This window comes from Falco biarmicus, chromosome 2 (assembly GCF_023638135.1).
Source record: "Falco biarmicus isolate bFalBia1 chromosome 2, bFalBia1.pri, whole genome shotgun sequence".
NCBI lineage: Eukaryota > Metazoa > Chordata > Aves > Falconiformes > Falconidae > Falco > Falco biarmicus.
In genome coordinates this window covers 72,395,777-72,418,572 of record NC_079289.1, presented here as the reverse complement: position 1 = coordinate 72,418,572, position 22,796 = coordinate 72,395,777, and the positions used below count along the sequence as shown (strand labels likewise).

The following is a 22,796-nucleotide window of genomic DNA, read 5'->3' as shown; positions in this document are numbered from 1 at the left end:
AATATGACCCAAATTTAAAGGCCTAGAAATTTCAGGTAGTTTTTGGTTTGAAATTATCACAAATATGTCATTAGACTTTTCCTTGCAATAACGGCATCAGTGTAGTAAAACGCTGTAATTTTTTTTAACTGAAAAATTCAAGTGCTATTCAACAAACTGCTGAGTTGGAAAGATATGTTATTAGAAAATTGCTGGTTTTCAAAATTATTTTGTCATCAAATCTTCAGTGTGAACCTGAGTGCAAGTGTAACTAACCGTTCATGTATAGAAAAAAAGGTTTATATAAACTAGAATTAACAGAAATGCTAACCTTATTTTGTTTACATTCTGGAAAAAACTGTGGTTATGCTATGGAATTTGATGACTGAGAATGAGTGATAAATACTTGGAAAGTAAATGGACTAAAGTGACACTGAAATAATTAATTTTCATTAATAAACATGTTAAATAGGCACTGTGAGTAAGGACATGTAAATTTCACTATTCTAGTAATAAGATTACTTTTGTTTACATATTTTTTTTGTTGATATTGGGCACTTTGAATGGATTGACAGTATTAATACTGAAAGACCAAAAAGGCTGTTAAAATCTCTTCCTTTTTAAAAGATTGTAACATTATTAGACTTTACGACACTCTAAAGAGGACACTTCTGAAGTATAAATAAAAATTGTATGTTTATTCTTGAAAATCAGGATTCCTCCAGCACAGTACATTTACAGCAATGTAAAAATTCTTTAGCATTAGCAGAACTGCTCCTGAGCTGCAGACTCCAAAGCTATTTGCTAGAAGGCTAACTATGCTGATAACACAATGAAGTTTTTTGAATATAAAAAACTTGATTTGAAAAAGCAAATGTAAAATATATGTGTTCTGACTTGTTGATGTTAGCACATGACCCTTGTCTTATTGCAACAGGGCATGCACAGCTCCTGAAACTATTAAGGGAACTACATGTTGCATATAGCCAGCTCCTATACCGAGATCCATACTCTGTAGGCTAGCTCCTTCGCAGTCTGGGGCACTTTTTGTGAACTGAAGGGTTTGTGGTTTAGCAGAGTGTGTTACAAAAGTGGAGTCTTAAGTGAATGTGCATGGGAATTTTGCTGCTGGTCGTAAGTAGGCCATGTCTCCTTTGTGGTATGAGCTACTCCATAGGGGGAAAAGATGATCTGTTCGTGGTGAGACAGATTTATTAACACCACTCTTGACACTCCAATTTCACTCTGGAAAAAAGCAGGTGTCGTTTTCTTTCAGGCAAATTTCACAAGAAGATAAAAACTGGGAAACAAATATTCAGGAACTCCAGAAAAAAGTAAGTAGACGGCAGTTATTCTCAGTACCCGTATAAGTGGACCTATGCCTTTATACAGAGTGTTTTGAACCTAATGCAAATTTAATAACTCTTATGATTACAGAAAAGCTGACAGGCAGGCTGGCTGACTTCTCAGTGGGGTGGGGTTACTGAACCATCTTGTGAGGTTTTGTTAGGTTTTATACTTTTGTTCCTTAGAAAAATATCATTTAAAGGATCAATAAATGATTCATCAGTGTTTTCTTAAATTTTTAATCCATGGCCAGAAAGACTCAGAAAGTGTCAATAGGTTGTTTATAACTGTGATGCGTGACGATGGAGTATAGTCCTGCTGATGTACTGAATACTGAATCCAATTTACTACACTGACTGTGACATGCCTGCTTTATTATCCAAGTAGGCATAAAACACTTGGATAAATCCTGTTCTCTTTGCTGTGCACACATTAACACTGCCTGAGTCTTTAAGCTGAAGCTGGGTCTGATAAAATATAAACTCCGTAGTGGGATTAATTTCACCTAAATTTAATGGTCTAAAAGTCACATCCTCTCCCCTTCACCGGCATCACTAATGAATCCAAGCCTGTGTTTGTGAGCTCAAGTCCTTGACTGGGACATCAGTGTCCTATGTGTCACACCAAAACAGAACAAAATCAACAGGTTTTCTTATTAGGTTTTATAAATTTTTCAAGGCATTGCATAAAAGACAACCTTTTCACAGAACATAAACTTAACTTGTCCTTTACTAGAGCTTTAAACTATGAAAGGAGAGAAGGACTTAGGCTGGGAGAAGGTGATTCCCTGGGCTGGTGGGAGAAGTGACATCAGAGAAGAGAAACAGAGTCACAATGGAAAGCGCTGGGTGTCAGGGTGAGAGCATGAGGAGGTCAGCACAGGGATGCAGGAGTTGGGCACGGGGGTGTAGAAACTGCACAGAGATTATGGGCTTGGTGTGTCAATGAGAGTTGTACAGGAGGCATGAAAGACCTGACCTCTAGGCTAGTTTTTAGGTTTTCAAAGCATGTGTGCGAAAAAGGGTGATTTTGTCCAGAGTCATGAAACCACAGAGTGCCCAGAGTGCCCTTTGTAGTAGGAATTCATTTCAACCCTGCTTCTGCTGAAATGAAGTTGTGATGGGGGTAGCTGAACACAGCTGAATGTATGCAGCAGGTGCTAGCTACTGGTATCTCTTAGATCACATCAGGCCACGTATTCATGGGTTTTATAGGTATGCATGAAACGCTTCAGATTCAGTAGTTCTGTCTTTTCTGCTGCAGAGGAATATACAGTACAGGAACAGAAGTTTGCACTTCACACATGCTTTTGTGAACTCTATGCATAATAGATAGCTCTTTCTTTAATAAATTACTGATTTTTTTCTCCCTATCTACAGCACAGAATAACAGACAAAATTCTTCTCATCAAATGCCTGACTGTGCTGGGATGTGTTATTCTTATGTTTTTTCTCAACTCCTTTGTTCCAGGCATCTACCTAGATCTTGGTAAGTTTCATAGTTTTGTTCTATCTAAGCAAAACAACCACCCTGGAAAAAAGTTTTATTTTTCTGAGTCTGGATCTGTTCAGAAAGCCCTTTTCCATATGCTTCTGGCCTCACAATTCCACCAGGTTAATCAGAACGGCAGCTTCTCAGAACAGGTTTTCAAAATGCTGTCACATCCTAGTCACCCCAGGAGTAATAACAGAGTGCTCATGACTTCATTTTTCTGACTTCCCAATACTAACGAGTTGGCTAAACATTACAGAATGACCAAATCTGGCATTGTTGCACTGTAGGCTTCAGTGAGTAACCAAGATGCATTATAGAGAACAGAAAATAATCACTCCATAGAAGAACAAAAAAATTGTCTGGCATCATTTCTTAAGTATAGGTAATTCTGTATAACTTCCAGTCTCCACTATTTTATCATCAGAATAAGTAATTTCCCAAGATAAAATCAGGTACACACTGTATATGTGTGACATGAAAGTAGCTGTGTGCATACTTTCTATGCATAGACCTATATGAGCAGGTTTTTATACAGCTAGTTATATATCTGTATGAGGGCAGGCTCTGCATATTCTGAAAAAAGAACCAAATTAAAGCTCACATTTAACTGAAGGACAGTCATAAAACCTACCTGTGCACTGACCTATAGAAAGTTAAAAAATTCTTTTTGGCTGCTGAGCACTTGAAAGTTACGGAATTTCAGATTTACGTTTTTTTGTGCAATCTGAATTCCCCCACTGTGTACATCCATACCAGTGTCTGAAAGATGCAACATTCTTGAAGAGGAATAACTCATAATCAATAAATCATTGATTGAATCATCATATACACAGAAACTACATTGAAATCCATTTTGGTTATGCACAATACAGAGACAGTTATAGCAGTACAATGATGATCAAGTTGTAAACAAGACCTTCCGTATCTGCTGCTCACACTTCTGGTGTATCAACTGGCTTAGGAAGGTACCAGTAGCAGAAGGCTGTTCTCTCTGCTGGGGACCTAGGGAAACACAGGTTGTGTATCACTGGCACCAGTGGGATGATGTGGGCTACTGTATCCAGAGTAGCGTGTTTTAATAGGTATAGCTTTGCTGCTAAATGCATTTGTTCCGGGGACTAATCCCCCCACCCTCAGACCTTAGAGGTGCAGGATGGCTTGTGTCCACACTGCCCAGACCTTGCCCCTTCAGTGCAGACTGGCCATGACTCCACAGCACAGCAACTGGCCCTGTGTTTCCTCTTGGCATTGTATATATGGGTCAATTAATTTTTAGGTTCACAGCCAGGGACATTTTGTAGCCTAGCAGAGCTGTGCTTGAAGATTATGAGGCTGGGGGCATATGTTGCGTTATCTGTTAAAAGTGATGGAGTTAAAGTGCATGAAGCCACCAGGGACGATGTTTAAGTAACCATACAGAGCAGAGAGACTCAAACCCAATCCAGGCTCACCCATGCTGCTGTTTGGGTGTGATCCGTAAAATTAATTGTCTCCAGGGCTGTACTTTGCTTTATCTTAAATGAAACAAGCTGGATTAAGTTAAGCAAGTCTGGGAGCAAAGCAACACTTACACAAGGAGAACTCTGGGGAACTAGGACCTTGCTGTGGACTTGGGCTGAGCAGTTACCTCGGCATTGATACACACAGGAAGACCTTGTGGGCATGCAGTGGAAGTCCTGGTGCCCTGGAGGTGTATGAGATTAGGAAAGGGCCCATGTTATACAGTATTTCTTCACCATGCCAGCCAGAGCTTTCTTTTTCCAGAGTACTTGTCATGGAAATGAGTGATTTCAGCCCATAAAGATTATTAGCTGTTAAGAAGTCAGAAGGTATACTGACATATGCTAACAGCAAAAGTGCTACATTACTGAGGTCTAGGAAGATGCAGAAAGTGAAGACATTAGAAGTCACAGTGGCTAAGAACATAAGGGAGGCATTCACATCAGCAATTTAAGAAATCAGTTGTCACCCTTTTCTGTCTCAGATAAGTGGGTACTGAACTATGTAGGATTTCTTGAATTAAACCCAACATCTATAAGTGTTTTTGAAAAGCCACAGACAATAAAGTCTACATAGCACGTTGCTCCTGGTAAGATACTCTTTCAAAACTGCAAAGCAGTTGGAGTCAATACTAGAAGAAACTTAATAACTGATGATTGTTTTGTCCTACTTTATGTCAGTAAAAGAAATGAAAACAAATGGCATGGTTAGCCATGCAGGTTTCTATTATTCACTAGCTGATCTTCAACTGCAACCTTGAAAGTAAGTACAGGCTCTGTGTGTTCTGTATAATTTTCCCTGTTCTGTATTCAGGCAAATCTGTCAGATTAATGAATAAAAGTTATTAAAGCATATACATAATTTCTATTAACAATGGAACATGCAAACTTCTACTGAAATCTCATTGGTGATTCTTGAATTCCACTATCTTGATGATAGCTGTCACTTATTTATCCTTACTGAAGTAGTGCCACTGTGAGTCTCAATGGATTTTAGTCCTTCGATGCATGGAAATGAATTTCATAAAATACAGTACATCTTGTACTTCAATGGTTTGGGTAAATTTGTTCAATATGTTTTTCTCATAAAAACGAAAGTAGATTGTAGTTCAGTGTTTAATTTTCTAGCAGAATGATGTTTTATACAGAGGCTGAGTTGTTAGAAATCTAATAACTTTTAATTGCATTTGGTAGAGTGAATTAGAAAGATTATAGAATTCTTTATCAGTCCCCAGCCTTGATACAATTTTTCCATTATGAACTTAGAATCATTAATATAATTTGAGGGAACTGACATTTTAATTTAAATAATAAAATTTGCATAGTTAGCTGCCTTTTAAAATGCAGAACACTTTCTTATTCAGTTTTCTTGTACCTGATCATCAGTTTATTTAGTTTAATTGTATGAAATAGCTGTGTTAATGAAAGATTAGTACTAAGGCTTTAAATAAACAGATATGGTAAACTTTAAGACATCTACAGTGCTTTCATTCAGCCCCATGGGATTTTATTTTACTGATAAAGCACCTGAGAAGAGATGACAAAAGATGACAGCAAAGCCCCTTTGAGGATTGTACCTGGCTCCTATTTTTACTTTAGCTTTTAGGGAGGCATGTCTAGAACTTTGCACTATAATGAGATCCTCCAAAAGAGACAAAATATTTAAAAAGTAAAATGAAGCAAGATTTTATTGAAATTTAAACTAGATTTTATTTTTTTCCTGACAGAGGATGCTCAAAGTGACTGGGTCAGAAAGAATACACAAAATCAATTTATAACCTACTTTCTTCTGCTTCTGTGGGGAAGGTTCTTCCTCTTTGGTTTGGTTTTGGTCAGTTCAAAGAGCTCCTGAGCTGCCATGAACATGAACTCTGTGCATTTTGTTCTGCTGTCTCTAAAGAGGGACCCCCTGCTCTGTGTCTCTGCTTTTGTTTGCCACTCACAGTGGTCTCTGCATGCAATGCAGGCACCTTGCTCCTTGCAGACCCCCTCTCCCTTGCTCCCTTCCACTTCTGGACACCTCTTTCCCAGGGCTAGGCTGAGTAGTTTCTGAGGCAGGGGAAGGTCCTCACCTCCTTTTAGAGGGTTGCAACAGAGTCTGCTGCTCTCATCTTCAGGAAACGAGGTGCAAACCCAAGAGCAAACAAAAGAGATATTGCCTGTTTCAGAGAAGAGGTACTGCCTCTGCAGACTGCTGGAAGCTGGGAAGATATGTCAGGAGAAATGCAATATTAATTCCCACATTATTGCCACTACTTTCCCTGTTGGAGATAGGACTCTTGCATAGGTAAACCTATGGTATTACCATCTATAGCTGTTCTCATGTTTCTTTGATTAATTAATTATTTATGCAAGAAGACAGGGAGAGATTTTTTGACTCACTGAATTCTTCCATAATTTAGGACTGCTATTTGCTCTAGCCACAACAGAAGGCAGAATTTCAAACCATAAAGCTTCAGGGAGCTATCTTGGCTTTTTTTTGCAGAGTGGTTATATCTTCACACTGTTGCCCATTCTGGTATCTTTGGTACTATGGATGTCTGTGATCCTTCAGACACCAATGTTTAAGCTAATTACCTTCAGCTGCCCTTGAAATAATCTCTGGAGGAGATCAATAGTCAGCAGAGGTGATCAAGAGCTGTGATCCCTCTGACCTACTTTAAAGGTCTAATTCAAGAAACGATTCACTTTACCCTATGTCACTTTTTATATGCCAGAGCAGGGGTCCTCAAACTATGGTGTGCAGGCCAGATACGGCCCCCCAGGGTCCTCAATCTGCCCCCGATATTTACAGAACCCCCCCACCCCTCACCCCCTGGCTGGGGGTTGGGGGGGAAACCAAGCAGCCGCAGATGACTGCCTGCCACTTCATCCGTGCGCCGGCCCCCTGGTTAAAAATTTTGAGGACCCCTGTGCCAGAGGGTGTCTTCTCAATCTCTACCAAGTTTTAGTCAGAGATACTTGAAAACAGAAAGCACAGCAGCTAGATGGACATTTGGATTGATATCTGATTATTTGGGGTTTTCACTTCTAACTAAAATAAACTTTGGTATTGTTAAAGAAAGCAGTGTTAGCAAAATCCCCAAACTTAGAAACTATTATGGTTTTATTCTTTTAATAACATGATCACTATGACCTTTCTGGGTAGTGGGACAAGTTCTATAATTCAGCACTCCACATAGCTTCTGTCAAGAAATGTTCTAGGTCTAAATTTTCCCTGTCATCCTTTCTTCAAAGCCAAAATCCCTCCATATTTACAGACAAAGTTTATCTTGTTTGATGAGCACTCATTTATGTAGTTAAATCTGATTTCTCTTGGAAAACTCTCTCGTCATCTGTATTCACTGTGGTTTAACTGGGGGCTTGGTCTGCAAATTCTTTTTGGTCTGCAGATACTTTTGAGGCTCTGAGCCTCTCTTTTTGCAATTTATCTTAACTAGTTGTATCTTGTGTTATTGAAACATTTTTAAAATGTGACTGAAATAGGGGAAAATAAGGAAATAATTGTTTTAATTTAATTTAAACTGACTTCTTTTTGTTTGGTAGCGACGTTGTGCAGAGCTCCTTTCCACTTTATTGCCAGAACATTAAAGGAGAAATGTGTTCAGTTGCTGTAGATACAAAAGACTCCTGTTGTATTGTCACGCCTTTGGATACCAGTTGTCGTATGTTCTGACTCATTCCCATAATTTACAGAAAAATTGTTGAAATTCACATGAGAAATTAAATACATTAATTGGAAAGGGCTTCAGCAGAACAAAACCACCAAATTATGTCTACAGAGAATGTTATGCAAATTATAGCAACATTTTTGTCTTAACTTGCAGAAAGGAGTGACTCCTAAAATTCAGGGAAGTGGACTGGGTCTAAGATTTCTCCCATATAATTTTGCTTGATTTTCATCCTGCTTTTTATTTAAGTGGAGATGGTACAATTTTCAGCTTACACTATATTTTACATAGGTGAACCAATAATTGATTTGGAACTGAATGGCACTTGTCTGGTGGCTTGCTTAGTGCTGGAGAAAGTGCTACACTGCCCTAGAGAGCTTCACTAAGCTGCTTAAATCTGCTATTGAATTACAGAATGTCACAAGTTCCATATCAGTATTTACTTGGCTTAGAAACACTGAAGTTCTCCATGACTGCAGCCTACTAAGATTGTAACAGCTAACTGAAGGTTAAGGTTTCTTTTCTGCAACACTTTCAATAAGGAACTCACTGCAGCAATGATTCTTCCTGAACAACTTTGAGACAGATCAGCAGGGTCAATATGTAGAACAGCTTACGCGAGAGTTAGCAGTGTTATAACCAATGACAGAAATCTTAAACTTAGAGATCTTTGACTGGATTATTTAATGCTATAAGCTAAAAAAGAACTGATGTTGCATAAGTCAAATAAATGTAGTCCATGTGGTTTTGTTCTCAACGTGCAGCCTAGGAAGCTGCCTAAGAACTGTAATAAGCTTTCCCCCCCAGCTTTTATCAGGGCCCTGGGACAGAGTATGTGTGTGCATTTGAACTTGTGCTAAGGGGTTTCTTCAGAATGGTGAAAATGTTAAGCTTGAACAACTCCTCCCCAGCTCTGTGATAAAGACCCTGCCTCACAGTATGCAGCAGAACTTCTCAGGTCCAAAAGATTTATCAAAGGTCATGGAGAAGGAGCACACGGCTAAGAAAGGTGTGGGCATCCTGTTAGTCTGAAAGGGGTGTTAACATTGAAGCATCCATAAGGTTCTTATTTTTAAACTTTAAAATGTTATTCTGGAATTTTTTTCTCATCTGCTATTGGTGATAAATAGATTAAACTGTGTTATGCTACTCTTCCATATGATGCTAGAGTTGTACAAATCTGACACTGTTTACAAACAATAGTTATATGTGCAGAAACAAAACCAAACTTGACTTGAAAAAATTACATGTTTGTGCCCATATATATATAGAAAAAGATAATGTGTTTATATTTTGAAAATATTTGTTAATTTTGCAATAGTTAAAATTCATTATAGACCTACTCAGTGTTACCGAGGAGTTATTTTATAAAATGTTTGAAAAAAACAGGTGAATTTAATAAGCTGGTGTATAATTGCTTAGTGCTTAAGAAAATAGAAAATCCTGAGGAGACGGAAAGCTATTAGGATATAAAAACTGCTGAATGACATAGATTTAAGAAAGCATAGGCTTAACGCCAAAAGCTATGTTAAGTTTAGCACATCTTATATTTCATATCTTCTGTCACTATATCCTCATTGTAAAAAGTAGACATTTGCTCTTTAATTTGTCACTGTATCTAACACTTATCTCCAGATTATCTATGGTCTGTGGTATTAATCAGTTTTAACTGAGGAGAGCTTGTAGGTATTGACCGCTAAGTAATGGCTCAAATGATACTGAATTATCAGCTGTATTTACAACTGTCACAACTGGAATATTCTTTTCCTTGTCTTTTTTTTTTCTCCCTGTATTTTTTATTTTAATTACTTCAGCTCTGCATTATACTCAATTTTATCCTACATGGTGTATTGTATGCATGTTGCATACCTGTTTCTTGTGCTTTTTTTTACTCCTAAAATGGGTTTTGTCCATCTTCCAAGTTTGCTCTATCATCTGTAACTAACTACTGTTGAATTGCTGATAAACTTTAAGCCTTTAGTATCATCCCATGAATACCTTTTTAGCTGCAATTACTCATCCTGTGCACTCTTGTCTGTGGCAACTTCTTTCTTCTCTTACTGTTTTCCATTAAAGTTCCACTTACATGGAGCTGTGACACTGCTTTCTGTGACTAAAGTGGTTTCTTTAGTTCCTGACCTGATAATGGTAAACAGATCAACAAATTGTAGCACTTGAGAAGAGTGTCCACCCTAATGTAGTAAGATAGAGTAAGATTAGAGCCATGGGTTTAGGCCATCCTCTTTGAAAATCCTCAGCCCTTTCTGGAGACCCTTCCTGGTCCTTGCAGTTGTGCCTGCAAGGGCTGATCTGCAGCCCTTTTCCCCAGGGGGTATCAGCTACAGCTGTCAGTGGAGTCTGGCATATTTGTCCTCATTTAGTGCTCCTCACCTCCTTCTCTTGCTTCATTCATCTGCTGTTTTCTTTGTACTGGCTTACAATAGTATTGGTTTAAGTTGTTTAGTACTTCTACATTGAGGTCAATAAGAGCACTGCATGCAACTGATCTGCTGGCCTCTGTCTGTGTAGTATGGAGATTTGATTGCACCATGAAGATGCAAATTGTTGCTTTAAAATGAGAATGGACATAACTGTATTTAAGGGATTTAGTACATGTTTGATTCATAATGATGTTGAAAAAAATTCCGGTACAGTGTATATGATTATGAGTTAAAATAAATCTGAAAATTCAGCATTGACTCAGACACAGAAAGTCTGGTCCAGATCTTAGTTATTCCTCCTCCACAGCATAACTCTTTGCTCCTGAAAATAAGAGAAATCTGCTTTCGTGATCCTTGCAGTCTTTATTTCTTTTAGAATAGTTGTAAAAAAAATCTGCCCTTGAAATTGCACTGGCATCTTTACAAACATATCATTAAGCATGGAAAACATTCTCTGTCCTTGCAGCTGTCCATACACTTGATGAGAAAAAAACAAGAACCAGGAACAGTTTTACCTACTAGTGAGCTTTTTCACTTTATTGCTTCCTTCCAGAAAAGTTGACCTTTCCTCTATATTGATATTTGCATTTTTTTCAAATTTTTTTTGGTTCACAATAGTCAATGAGGCTATGGCAATACAGTGTATTTGTTTGCAGTGACCTTTACTGAGATAACCGTAAATTTTTGAGACTTGTGGATTGGTGCAATATGCACAGCTATATAGCTGCCAATGGGTCTTTGCTCTAGATGCAGTGCCTAGCTATAGCAATCTCTAACCAGGGTTTCTTTCTTACAGTGTTCTATCTTGAATGCCAACCTATCTGATCTATGAAATTGCATTTGGAAAATGAATGAAGTTAGCTGTTGACATTGCAATACATCGGTGAATGTGATTCCTGCATTCTGACTTCATGGTATTACAGCTACGCAACAAAGTCTAGCCCATCCTGCCCTAATGCACATGTGCTCATTTGTGATTACAGAGCAGCTAGCCTTCTGCTTCCTTGTTCTATGCTACACTTGTGGTTTTTATTGTTGCAATTGCCTTCTGTCAGCATAAGTTTCTATTTCTCTTGTCTTGTGTGGAGTTATAGTTTCCACCAACTTTTTTCATATTCTTTTAATCCTCTTGTATTGTACCAACCATTCCCTGTTGCAGTACAAGTTGTCCTGGACTGTCACCATCACAATTCTCTCCCCAGTGAGTAGCCTTAAACTGTGGTGGTACAAATAGCTCAGAACAACAGAAAATTATTTCTATGAGCTTAAGTCTATGAAAAGAGACTGCTCAAAGCCCAGCAAGTTGCTTTGTAAGAGGGCAACTTTATAAAGATAATATAAAATGGTGCTTATTGATTGACAGCAAGTATTACTTCTAAACATTAAGCATGATTTCAGAATGTACATTTTCAGGGATGCCTGATAAAATAAAATAAAACAAAACATTACAGAAACAAAAATACAAGACATTTTCATTCACATTTGGAACTACCGATGAAACATATTCTATGAGTAGAGAAAGCACTACTGGAAATACTGGCATACATCATTAGGCTAAATTTTGAGGAGCTGTGGAGTTGAGACTTCTTCTGATTAATCTGTTGGAATTAAGCCCAGTGATGGGCTTTACTTCCTTTATATTCAAGAACATGCTGTGTAAATAATTATTTGAAGGTAAGCACCAAATATGTTTTAGCTGGTAAACCTGCGATGAACATTGTGGGCTAAAAGGGTTTCTGCAGTTCGGAAGAAGTTACTGTGGCCATTTTGACAAATAGACAATTGTTAAGAACACAGAAAAAGAATATAATACTTTTTTTCAGTGGCAAATACCTAGAAAATCGGTGTCCATCCCATTGTTTTCAGATAGGAGTATTATATTTTCATCTGGCAGAAGCTGGTTTAGATGATTTGAAAATACCCTCTGCTTATTTCTCAACCTCTATAAATACGTGACCTGGAATATTGTGTAGCATGAATCTTTCTTGCTGCTATTACACCTCCTTCTTACCCCCTTTTGTCCTACCCACTACTGCTGCCACAAACAGGTTGCTCTCTGCCCTCTGAAGCAGCCCTGTACATACCCAAAGGCTTGCCAGGACCTCTTTAATTTTCTTATCTTTGAGCTAAATATCCTGGATTCTTTAATTTTTTCCTCAAAAGCCAACTTTTCAGACTGTTGATTGTGCTTACTTCTCTGCCTTGGATTTCCCGATGGGTACACATCTTACTTCAAGTATATCTTCTTGGGGCTTCCCAGGGATGAAAAGAGCAGAGGTTGCTTCACAGGGTTTACCATTTATAGTCCTAGTTCTGTATTTCAGTGGGCCATTAGGTTCAGTTGTGATCTGCTGTATTTCTTGAGTCTTTTCTGCAGGACTGTTAGGCACCCAGTTGCTTCTCGCCCCAGATTTGTGCAGTTTTAACTCTTCCTACCTAAATGTAGCACCCTGTGCCTGTCTGTCTTGAAGCAGCATGCTGTTTTGCCCAGGCCAGCATTGACAACGTCCAGTGTTATCCTGGCTTTGTTTTTCAGTGCAAATGTCTCAAGTGCCATTTCAGTTTCCAAAAGAGTGAAATTTCTGTGTACTGTCACTGTTCATAAATACATTATTTCAAATTCTGTGCATGTAAAGTGAACATGCAGTGTTTACATGTTCACATTGTTGAGAGGAAACATTATATTTTTCAGCTGGTAGTAGGTCAGACAAAATTACTTTCCTAAGGAATACATTTTTTTTTTTTTAATGAAAATTTGAAAGGTCTACAGATTACACAGCAACTTTTTCTTTCATTTCTTTCTCTTTCACCTACTTTCTTCCCACATATTGTAGACTTCTATTTGATTCTATTAGATTGTTTTTGATTTTCAAGTCCTTCTGCTTGATTATTTCAAAATAAGTTGGGTTTTTTTTTTGAGTAGGATTGCAATTGGATTCTGCTTATTGTGAGCTATTTGTTGTTCCGAAGGTGGTTTTCCTACTGAGTAAAGCATATTGACAAGCAATGCACTCACACTATTTCTACTGTACTTTTCTTCTAGCCCTAAGCAGAAGACATTGGATTTTTTTCTATGAAGAATGCATTGTAAATTTGCAACATGCGTTTTATAATAAAATTTCATTTTATTTTTCCTAAAATAAATAGAAATTGTCACTGTCTTCAACCGGTACCGTATTAGTGCAGAAATGGAATTTAGATTCAGTTTCTCTCCAAGTTATTTTTCCAGAACGTCTGTTGTGAAACAGGGGCATTGTTTCACTGTTAAAGTCAGTAAAGGAAGTGGTCTGAGGAACTGTAAATGGGCTTTGCTTTCACTATAGTAATGAGAAGTTATTTTTTGAAGTGATTTCTATTTCTTTTCCTCCTGGCTCTCTTTTGTGGCCCAGTAAGCTAGAAAATAAATAAAATAGCAGAGGAGCTGCTCTTTAATGTGTTTTAGTACTTTCAATTCTTCAAAAAGAAAGGAATGCTTCAGATAGAATTCAGGGAAAATGCAAAGCTACCCAAATATACAAACCACCATCATGAACATACTTAGAAAGGTCTTGGAAAAGCCTTAGAAAACCTGCCCACTTAGAAAGGCAGGCTGCCACTAACTTTGTAGTTAATGACAAGGAATTCAGCAGAGAGCAGTTACTCAAGCAGTTGTGGCATACACGAGCTACTGTGGCCTTCAGGCTTCAGAAGAGGACTTTATTCTCATCCAGCTGTGGGGCGTTTTGAAGTCAAGTCGTGATACTAAAGGGCATTGCGACTGGATATCTTGCATGAAGTGCCCCAAATTCCTCAAGTGACTTCCTCCTCCCTCTTCTCTTCTCTTCTCTTCTCTTCTCTTCTCTTCTCTTCTCTTCTCTTCTCTTCTCTTCTCTTCTCTTCTCTTCTCTTCTCTTCTCTTCTCTTCTCTTCTCTTCTCTTCTCTTCTCTTCTCTTCTCTTCTCTTCTCTTCTCTTCTCTTCTCTTCTCTTCTCTTCTCTTCTCTTCTCTTCTCTTCTCTTCTCTTCTCTTCTCTTCTCTGTGCTCCCTCTGAGTGATGGGTAACTGTATCTCCAGTTTGCAGGCACAGCAAGGAAAGCCAATACACTCTGAGCAGACCATGTGTGTAGACTGAAATAAGCTCTTGTGCAGCCAGAACTGGCAGCTGACACATTTGAGCCTCCAGAGAGCTGTGCTTAATGGGGCACTGCAGGAGGACTCCTCCTTTGCCTCTCCATATGCCCAGGGAACAATATTGTAAGCCTGGGCACTGTCCCTCCGTGCAAAGCTGGATGTGGGGAGCTAATGCACGCTGATAACACTCATAGTACTAAAGAATGCCTGGCTCTGTCCACCTCTTGTGCAATTCAATTATATTTCATTAGCTTTAGCAAATACTTGTTATCTCCATATAGCATGCTCAAGTTGATTTGTTTTCATTGGAGGCAGGAGGGTGGAAATAAAGCCAAGATATTATCACAGGTTGTTCTAGAACTATTGAGAAATCACTATTCTTCACTTTGGTATACTTACATACAAAACGTATGTGGCAAAGTGTAATGTTACTTACATTTGTACAAAACAGCAGTAAAATTCTGCTACTAGGCTCCTGATCTGCACACAATTGCGTCCCCTTGCAATATTGCTCTAACAGGAATTGCTATCATCTTTATTTAAGGTAAAGTTGAGCCCACTGTTCTTTATTGGGATTTGGAGAACAGCCAAGATGACAGTCAGAAGAAAATTAGGCAGTGCATTTCCATAACCCTTTTCTTTGTGTTCTGACCAAATAACTATTTAATTTGCATGGACAGATTTGCTTTGTTTTTGGAAAGACAGTAAATCAACTGTGCCAGCAAAAAGGCTTGGTAGACAGGAACTGATAGTTCTCTCCTCACTTTCTTTTGCTCCTGTGGGAACTCAGGGAGCACTCCTGTCCCTGTGGTTTTTAACTGTTTTTGCAAAGTCTATACACATACAGAGTCTGGTACACAAAAGAAAATTCATATGTTTTCAGTTTATGCCAGAATCCAGCCTTCATCCTAAGAGGTACAGAGTATTGCCACTCTTAGATCTGTCCTGGAGTCTCTTTCCAGTGGGTGGTAAAATGCCATTCTTCACAAGAAAATTTGGGGCTAACTATTCCCACCCTGCTCTCTTTTGTGGTGGTTTTTTTTTTTTTTTTTTTGCTTTCCTTCTCCCTTGCAGTATGATGCTTATGCATGAGCTATTTTTGACCATGCACTCTGATTAGATCACTGTGACAAAAGCAGGGAACAGACTTGCTTAGCTTGCAACATGGCAGTGTTTCTGTCTTTGGAAGTGAGCAGAGCTGGCTGTGAGACGTGGGTTTTGGATCCATTGAGGCACTGAGATCAGATTTTACTCAAAATTTGTATTGGGAACAATGTAGGAGCTGAAGCTACAACTTCTGGGACACAGAATTCCTTTGTTTTTCAGCTCTCTGCTTCACTTTGGCTTTGTTTCCACCTGTATGGTGGTTATTTCTGCTGACAAGCCACTAGGTTTCCTAGTCATTCCTACCTGCTCTCTTACAAGGATTTCCCTGCATCTCCCTGTAGATTAGGTTGGCACCAGGCTAAAGAAAAGTTTCTTGCAAACTGCTTATCAAGGAAAGAGCAAAACTAGGGTCATCAGCAATTGTGGAAGCTTTTCAGAAGGATCATGGGGGGAGAGCTGGGGAACGAAGAAGTTGTTTGTAGTGCTGGAAAAAGTGGTTTCAGCAAAGCAGAAAGGACAGAAGTCAGGTTAGGAACATCAAGAGTAGAGATGAGCTGGGGAGAAGATGGCACCTGGAGATGCTTGAAAGAACAGAAATAGGTCATCAGCTGAAGAGTTGACGTTACTGAGAGCATTTTGGTGTTGGAGCCAAACAGTGCAAGACATATGATTTCACTGCTGCGCAAATTCCGCAGCAGTAAATAAATGCACTCAAAGCATGAAAGCTGGAGCTAGTGTCAAGCTGGCTGGTTTAGCTCCCCTTACAAAGCACACCAGCTGGAGTAACTCACTGAGTTGCAAGATTTTCAGCAGGTGTTCCTTACTGATCACTGTTAACATGAAATATTCTCATTTAAAGAGTGCAGTATGTCACTGAAAGCTCCTAAAATATACTTGACAGAACAAAATGTGTTGTTCAATTAGGGGTTACTTATGTGACACTCTACAGGATTTTTCAGAGAAAATAGTTAATGTTTACAGATTAGTGAACAGTAAGAACCATTGGTGCCTTTATTTTTTTTATATTTAAGTAGGATTTAAATGGAATATATGTTAATTTTAAACTGTTGGATATTTCTGAATCTCTGTCTTCTTTTAACTTAATGGAAAAACACATGCATAAGCTGGAAGTTGAATGACCTAAAATTTTATGAATCAATCTTGTGTCTCTGAATTTTCTTACAACTGTTGAAGGTTTTTGGAAAGGGCTCATTTTACTCATCTATCTACTTTGTAGCAGGGGCCTATTCTTTCTGAGTCACAGTGGGTATTTGATTATAGGTTTGTGGCTTAGAAGTTGTTTGCCATCAAAGATTGTTATTTGTCTTTCTTCCTTGCTTTTTCTGCAAATCCGTGAATCCATCACATCCTGGCTGTGTATATATGAAATAAGATGAGGTGTATAAAATAGCGACAAAATAGAAAAAACTTGAAAAAGTGGAAGGCTTTATTTCCGTGCTATTAAAAAAAACACTTAAATTATGTACCTTAGTTTTTCGTACTGAAAAAAAAAATCATCTATTATCTAGGAAAAAAATAGAGAAGGTAGGAAGAGGAGCATCATTCTGAGCCAAACCCCACCCAAACCTGTTTTGTTTCATATCTGAAATCCCATTCTGTTGTTTAAGATAAATATGCCAGAGGAATCAAACAGCTCCAGCAAGCATTTTAACTGGGAAAGCAAGCCTTGCTCAGACAGGAGATTCACTAATTACATTCTCTGGCTGATTGTGCATTTGACTTGCAATCAGTTTCCTAAGTATGTGCCTTAAAACACACCAGGATATATAGAGGGATCCTGTCCAGAAAGAGCTTGTTTTGCTGTTTAAAGTCAGTTCCTCTTCTGTTTTGAAGAGATTTTCCTTTCCTCTGTTCATCTCCTAGAGCAGGCAGCCGGTGAGTCCTTAAGGCCCTGGGGCTGCAGGACCCTCCAGCCTACCTCCTAAACACCTAAAGGCTTCTCTGTGATTCAAACCATTGATTACTGGGAGTAACCCAAATGTGCCTTATTTGCCTTTTTTCCTTTTCTGTTTAATTTTAATTTGAAGGCAGAGACCATTAATTCTGTGGTATCTGTGAACTTTCCCTGTTACAGTCAGAGAAAAAGTGTGGCAAAAATCTTTGGAAATGGCAGTGCTGGAACTTTTATGATGGTGGCGCATCACAAGTCTGTGAATTGTAAAGTGCTGTTCTCTCTTTCTCATGCAGGCTGGATTGCCATGTTGGGAGCCATTTGGCTGCTAGTGTTAGCAGACATCCATGATTTTGAGATGATACTGAACAGAGTTGAGTGGGCAACCCTCCTTTTTTTTGCAGCACTCTTTGTTCTCATGGAGGTAAGATTCTCTGATTTCTAAAGCCTGAAGGCCTGAAGAGTTACAACTGACTTCAAATACAAATTATGTTCCTGGGAAGAGGCGTCCTGCAGATTCAGTCTTGCTGGAATATTGTAGATCAAGTGTAGTTGTGGTAGTACAGAAAGAAACTGCAGAATGGTGGAAGCTGGCTGGACCTCTTTGATATTTAGTTTTTCAATGTAAGATTGGTCTCTTGCTCCTTGTGCTGCATTTGCTGAATATGTCTGATACAACCATTTTCGTATGAGTGGAATTTTAGTTTCCAGGTTTGGTAGTGGTCTATGTGTGCAGATAGTTGATATGTAATTATGTGTTTGTTTTGCAGTTATTTAGAAAAATGATAGGAGAAATAAAAGAACAAGAATAAACCAGAGTTGAAAAATGTTCCTAATGCTGTCTGCTACATGCTGGCTACCAAATGGCCTAAGAGGTTACATGGGAGTATGTTTTGAAAGGATAATATCACTGAATTTCAGTTTTCATTTGTCATTTGAAAAGTTTCAGTACCTGAAATGTCTGATATCCTGCTGTATAGTTTCTTTGTGTTTGTCTGCTTGACTATTAGGAACAGTCCAGCTGTGTTTGTGTCCCATGGCATTTACTGTTTGATGTTTTTGTATAGCCGGAGAGGATTTATTTTTAACCCTAACGTTTGATGATTCCTTGTATGAATACTCACATTTACTTGTCAATTAGTTTTCTAGAATGATAAATATTTTTCAGCTGTTAATTGTTGGGTTTAAATGATGTAAAAATATTGTAGAAATATGACTGACAAGCCCCAAGTGACCGCTGGCACTGCCATGGCTAGTGAATTGTCTGAGTGAGCAGCCTGGGGAAAGCCTGTAATAACAAATTTGCTAACACAGCCTCCTTCTTCCCCCTCCCTCTTAGTAATTGCAAAGAGCCCAAGAATTTGTAAATTGGGATCTATTAAAATAAAAATCACCAACAGTAAAAGGGACAAAATCTGAAGCAAATACAAACAGCAAATTGCCAAACTGGAAGTCAAAATCTGGTAACCTCTGAGAAGATAAATGGAAACTCTGATTATCATTAGGAGGCTTGTTTGTGAACTACTAGATCTAAAATTCATCAGGAAATGTTGATTTATTGTACACCCATTAGTACAGGCAATTTTTAGCTCTCTATGTTACGAGGTTCTATATGTCCTTGCATTTTCTAGCTCTTACAGGGAACCCTTTTGAACCCATGTTTATTTTGTCTGCTGCTGCTGTAATAGTTTATTAGTTGCATTCCCTGATGTGTTTATTGTTTTAGCTTGGATTGAATGGTTTTGATTTGAGTGCTGCGTGACTGCACAATAACATAGTAAAACACACAGGAAGTTATTTGCCATTTACTGCCAGACTTTGGATACGAGTTGTAATTCACTGAACTTCATTTTTATGGTTTCTTGGGTCACCAGTGAATAGTTTGCTAATGAAAGAATATTTTTCCTGGCTCTCTAGAATAACAGCAGTTTAAGGTCATCAAAAAACCTTGTAAAGATAATCACAAAAAAAGTGAGAGACATTAAATTCTTCCCCATAAATGAATAAGAGAGATGTTCTAAATATCATCACAGCTAATTTTGATCTGAATCTATTACCCTTTGGATTAACAGGAGATGACAGTCCTTGCCAAGGCTTTTTTCTTTCCTTTAGGTTAACAATGCCAAGAAGAAACAAGTCAAAACAAAGATATGCATTGAAGTAAAAGAAATCTTTCCATGTTCTAGGCATTCAGCAGTTGTCAGCTCATATTCTTCACCCTTGGTGATCCTTCATCTTGGATGGTTCCCAGTCTGAAGCTATTTACTACTGCTAAAAATGTTTCCTTTCCTATTACAAGGCACATTTAAAAGCCTGTGTGGGATTTCAGCTACAAGTAATTTTGGAAAATGTGATTTGAATTCCAGAGCCAAGGGGGAACTCCTGGAGGTTCTGCCTTTGGATGCTCATTAGTCCAGTCTGGTAGATCTTTTGCAGTGAAAAAATTGGAAATCTTTTGGACCTCTCTTGTTTTCTGTTGTGTTCTTTGAGTAATTTGTCTTTACGGTTTTTTAGTCCTAATACACAAGTGGCTGTTACAGGCTACAAAATCTTTCTGCTTCTTCTGTCTCTGTGACATAAGTTTCTGTCTCTCAGGGATACAGTATTTTGTTCACTCTTACAGTCAAAATTGAAATTTTACCTTAATCCCTTTAGGCAGAGTTTATTTACAACAGCCATAATGACATAGTGTCCATAAGAGGGTTTCATGCACATTTTTGTGCATAAATTCAACTTTGACCTAAAACTGCACGTGATTTTTTCTGCAGTAAAACTCTATTTTGAGCTGTCAGACAGGAGCTAGTATGCTTGAAGAGACCAATTAGTACAGTTATACTTATTCCTCTTAGAAGACACAGGAAGATCCAGGAAACTCTCTGCAGTTTACACCCAGGGGAGGCTGGTGACAGGGTGTTAACTGATGACTTTCACTTAGGTGCTTGCAGGCAGTTGGCCTGGATATTGTAGAGACATCCTAAAGTTGGTTATGTGATTAGTACTGTCATCATCTCTAAGGTGATGGGCTACGTAGAGACTGCCTGTCTTGCAGGAGCAAGGGAGCAATGTGCATGTCCTTCACTCCCTTCCCTCCTTCCCAGACATCTCTTTTGTAGTTCCATGTCTGGATTTCAGAACAAATTTTTAGTGTTACTGAAAAGTAATATGTTCTGTTAATAGATAATTAAGTAATAAGGCATCGATGTTAACTGAGTGTAACTCTGGGCTCTAACTGCTGACCACTATGTGTTAAAAAAGTTTATTTTTGAGGTGTGAACACAAAGCAGTTGCAGAAAAAGATGTACCTTTCATTAAGAATATTGTGTTTACACACATTTAAAAAGTCACTGTCATAACCTTTGAGTTGCTAAAGCAACACAGATAGCTTAGAACAAAAATGGTAAGTTAAAATTGCCAACAAGAATTAATTTCTTAGGAAACTTTCTCCTAGGAAGTTAAACTAATGAAAAAGTGTTGGGTTTTGTTTTGTTTTGTTGTTGTTATTCTTTTAATGGAAGGAGTATCTGTATTTAAAAGTCTCATTACTTGCTTCCTGCTTGCCTTGTCATTAAATGTAGATATACCTTTTCTTGTGCAATACATTGTTAAAAGGAAATATAGTTTCCGGGCCAAATTTATTATGTGGTGATACCCAAACCACAAACGTTCAGCTGCTGCCTGAATGAGCTGCAGGTACAGGAATAGCTGGTCTGAATGACAGCATCTTTGTCACTCTGACATTACCGTGTGTTGCACCACACCACTTGGTGCCTATTAGGACCTTTGTCCATCTCTGTCATGGAATTTGGCAGTGTGTGAGTTCAATGGTTTTTTTCCCACTGATGTCTTGGAAAGGCTCTGCCTGACTGCCAGGTGTGTGGCTTATATTTCTGCAGCTCTGTGTGGGAATGGAGTCAGTAAGTGAGGCATCGCAGCTGAATGATTCTTTGTCATGGCAGAAAAAAAAAGAACGAATGCCAACCAGCTTGGTCCAGGCTGAGCCAAAAATGATGTGATTTTCTGCCCCGAAAAATTGAAAAGTCACAAAACAGATATATCTTATTCAACCTGAAAACAGTACTTTGTTCTGGACGCTTGTAAGAGAAGAAAGCAAAACCAAAGTGAATTAAAGGCTAGCCCTCAGGAGTTAAAATCATGCCTTTACCTTGTGGTTTGAGGAAATCATTCTTCTGGGGTGTGAAGGTCAGCTTGTGTTCTGTCTGCCCAAGGAGAGATCAGAGCCATCACCACTAGGCTGGAGTTCTCCTATGTCTTTTCATCCATGGTAGTAACCACAGTTGTATGGGATGCTATCTAAGTATCCTGTACAAATGGAATGGCTCTCACAGGGAGGACAGAGCACTCTGGTCCAGGCTGTTCCTGGGTCCAGTGCTTACCGGGCTTGCCTCCTCAGTTCAGGTGCCTGACTTGGGCATTGGAGAGCTAGTTTTCCTGCCTTTCAGGTGCTGCTGCCTCTATGCCAGCTTCCATTCACCCAAGATGTTTGGTCTGATTTTAGCAGATGGGTACTGTTAGTTTTTTATGGGTCTGAGAAAGCTGTTTAACAGAAACACATATTTTGTTTTCCTATTTCTTCATCTGAGACTGAGCACAAGACTGTTTCCATCCAACTTTTTAAACACATGATATACTTTATCTATATTGTGTTTTGGGGGAAGTTGGATTAATAGACAACAGTTGTGTTCAGGTATTCAGAAAACACGTATCCACTGAAGAATGCCATTTTAAACCTCAGCCTACCAGTCACTCCTGTACAACCAACCCACTTCTGCAAATACAGCTACCAATTTCTGCCATGTCTTTTTCTTTTAGGCTTTGGCTCATCTGCACTTAATAGACTATATAGGAGAGCAGACAGCTTTGTTAATAAAGGTATGCTTAAAATATTTACAGGTAAGGAAAATAGTTTTACTCCAGTAGAATAATGAATAAGACTTTCATTTTGATTTAGTATTAATGACTGCATGCCTGCATCAGCAATATCAAGAAAATGTGTCATACTTTGTCATGGGTTATCTTTAATATGTAGGTATCTGTCCACACCCAGAATAAACATAGCCATAAATGCAAAAGGGAAGCCTTTTCTGTAGTCTAAAAAACCCCAAAAATACAAAGATGTAAAAAGCATAAACAGTGAAAGGTGAAAATTCATAGTTGCACGATATATTTCTTGCATGAAATCTGAATATTAGAAATATCAGTCTTTATATTTCTATTT

General features: G+C 38.4%; 1 protein-coding gene across 1 annotated transcript in view; it reads left to right on the top strand.

Annotated features, from left to right (window-relative positions):
- OCA2 (OCA2 melanosomal transmembrane protein) overlaps positions 1 to 22,796 on the top strand; it is a 176,265-nt gene that overhangs the window by 86,058 nt on the left and 67,411 nt on the right. Inside the window, exons 16-19 of the mRNA XM_056329924.1 lie at positions 1,256 to 1,313; positions 2,706 to 2,814; positions 17,857 to 17,984; positions 22,391 to 22,450. Coding sequence (XP_056185899.1) covers positions 1,256 to 1,313; positions 2,706 to 2,814; positions 17,857 to 17,984; positions 22,391 to 22,450 — 355 coding nt within the window. The remainder of the gene's footprint in view (positions 1 to 1,255; positions 1,314 to 2,705; positions 2,815 to 17,856; positions 17,985 to 22,390; positions 22,451 to 22,796) is intronic.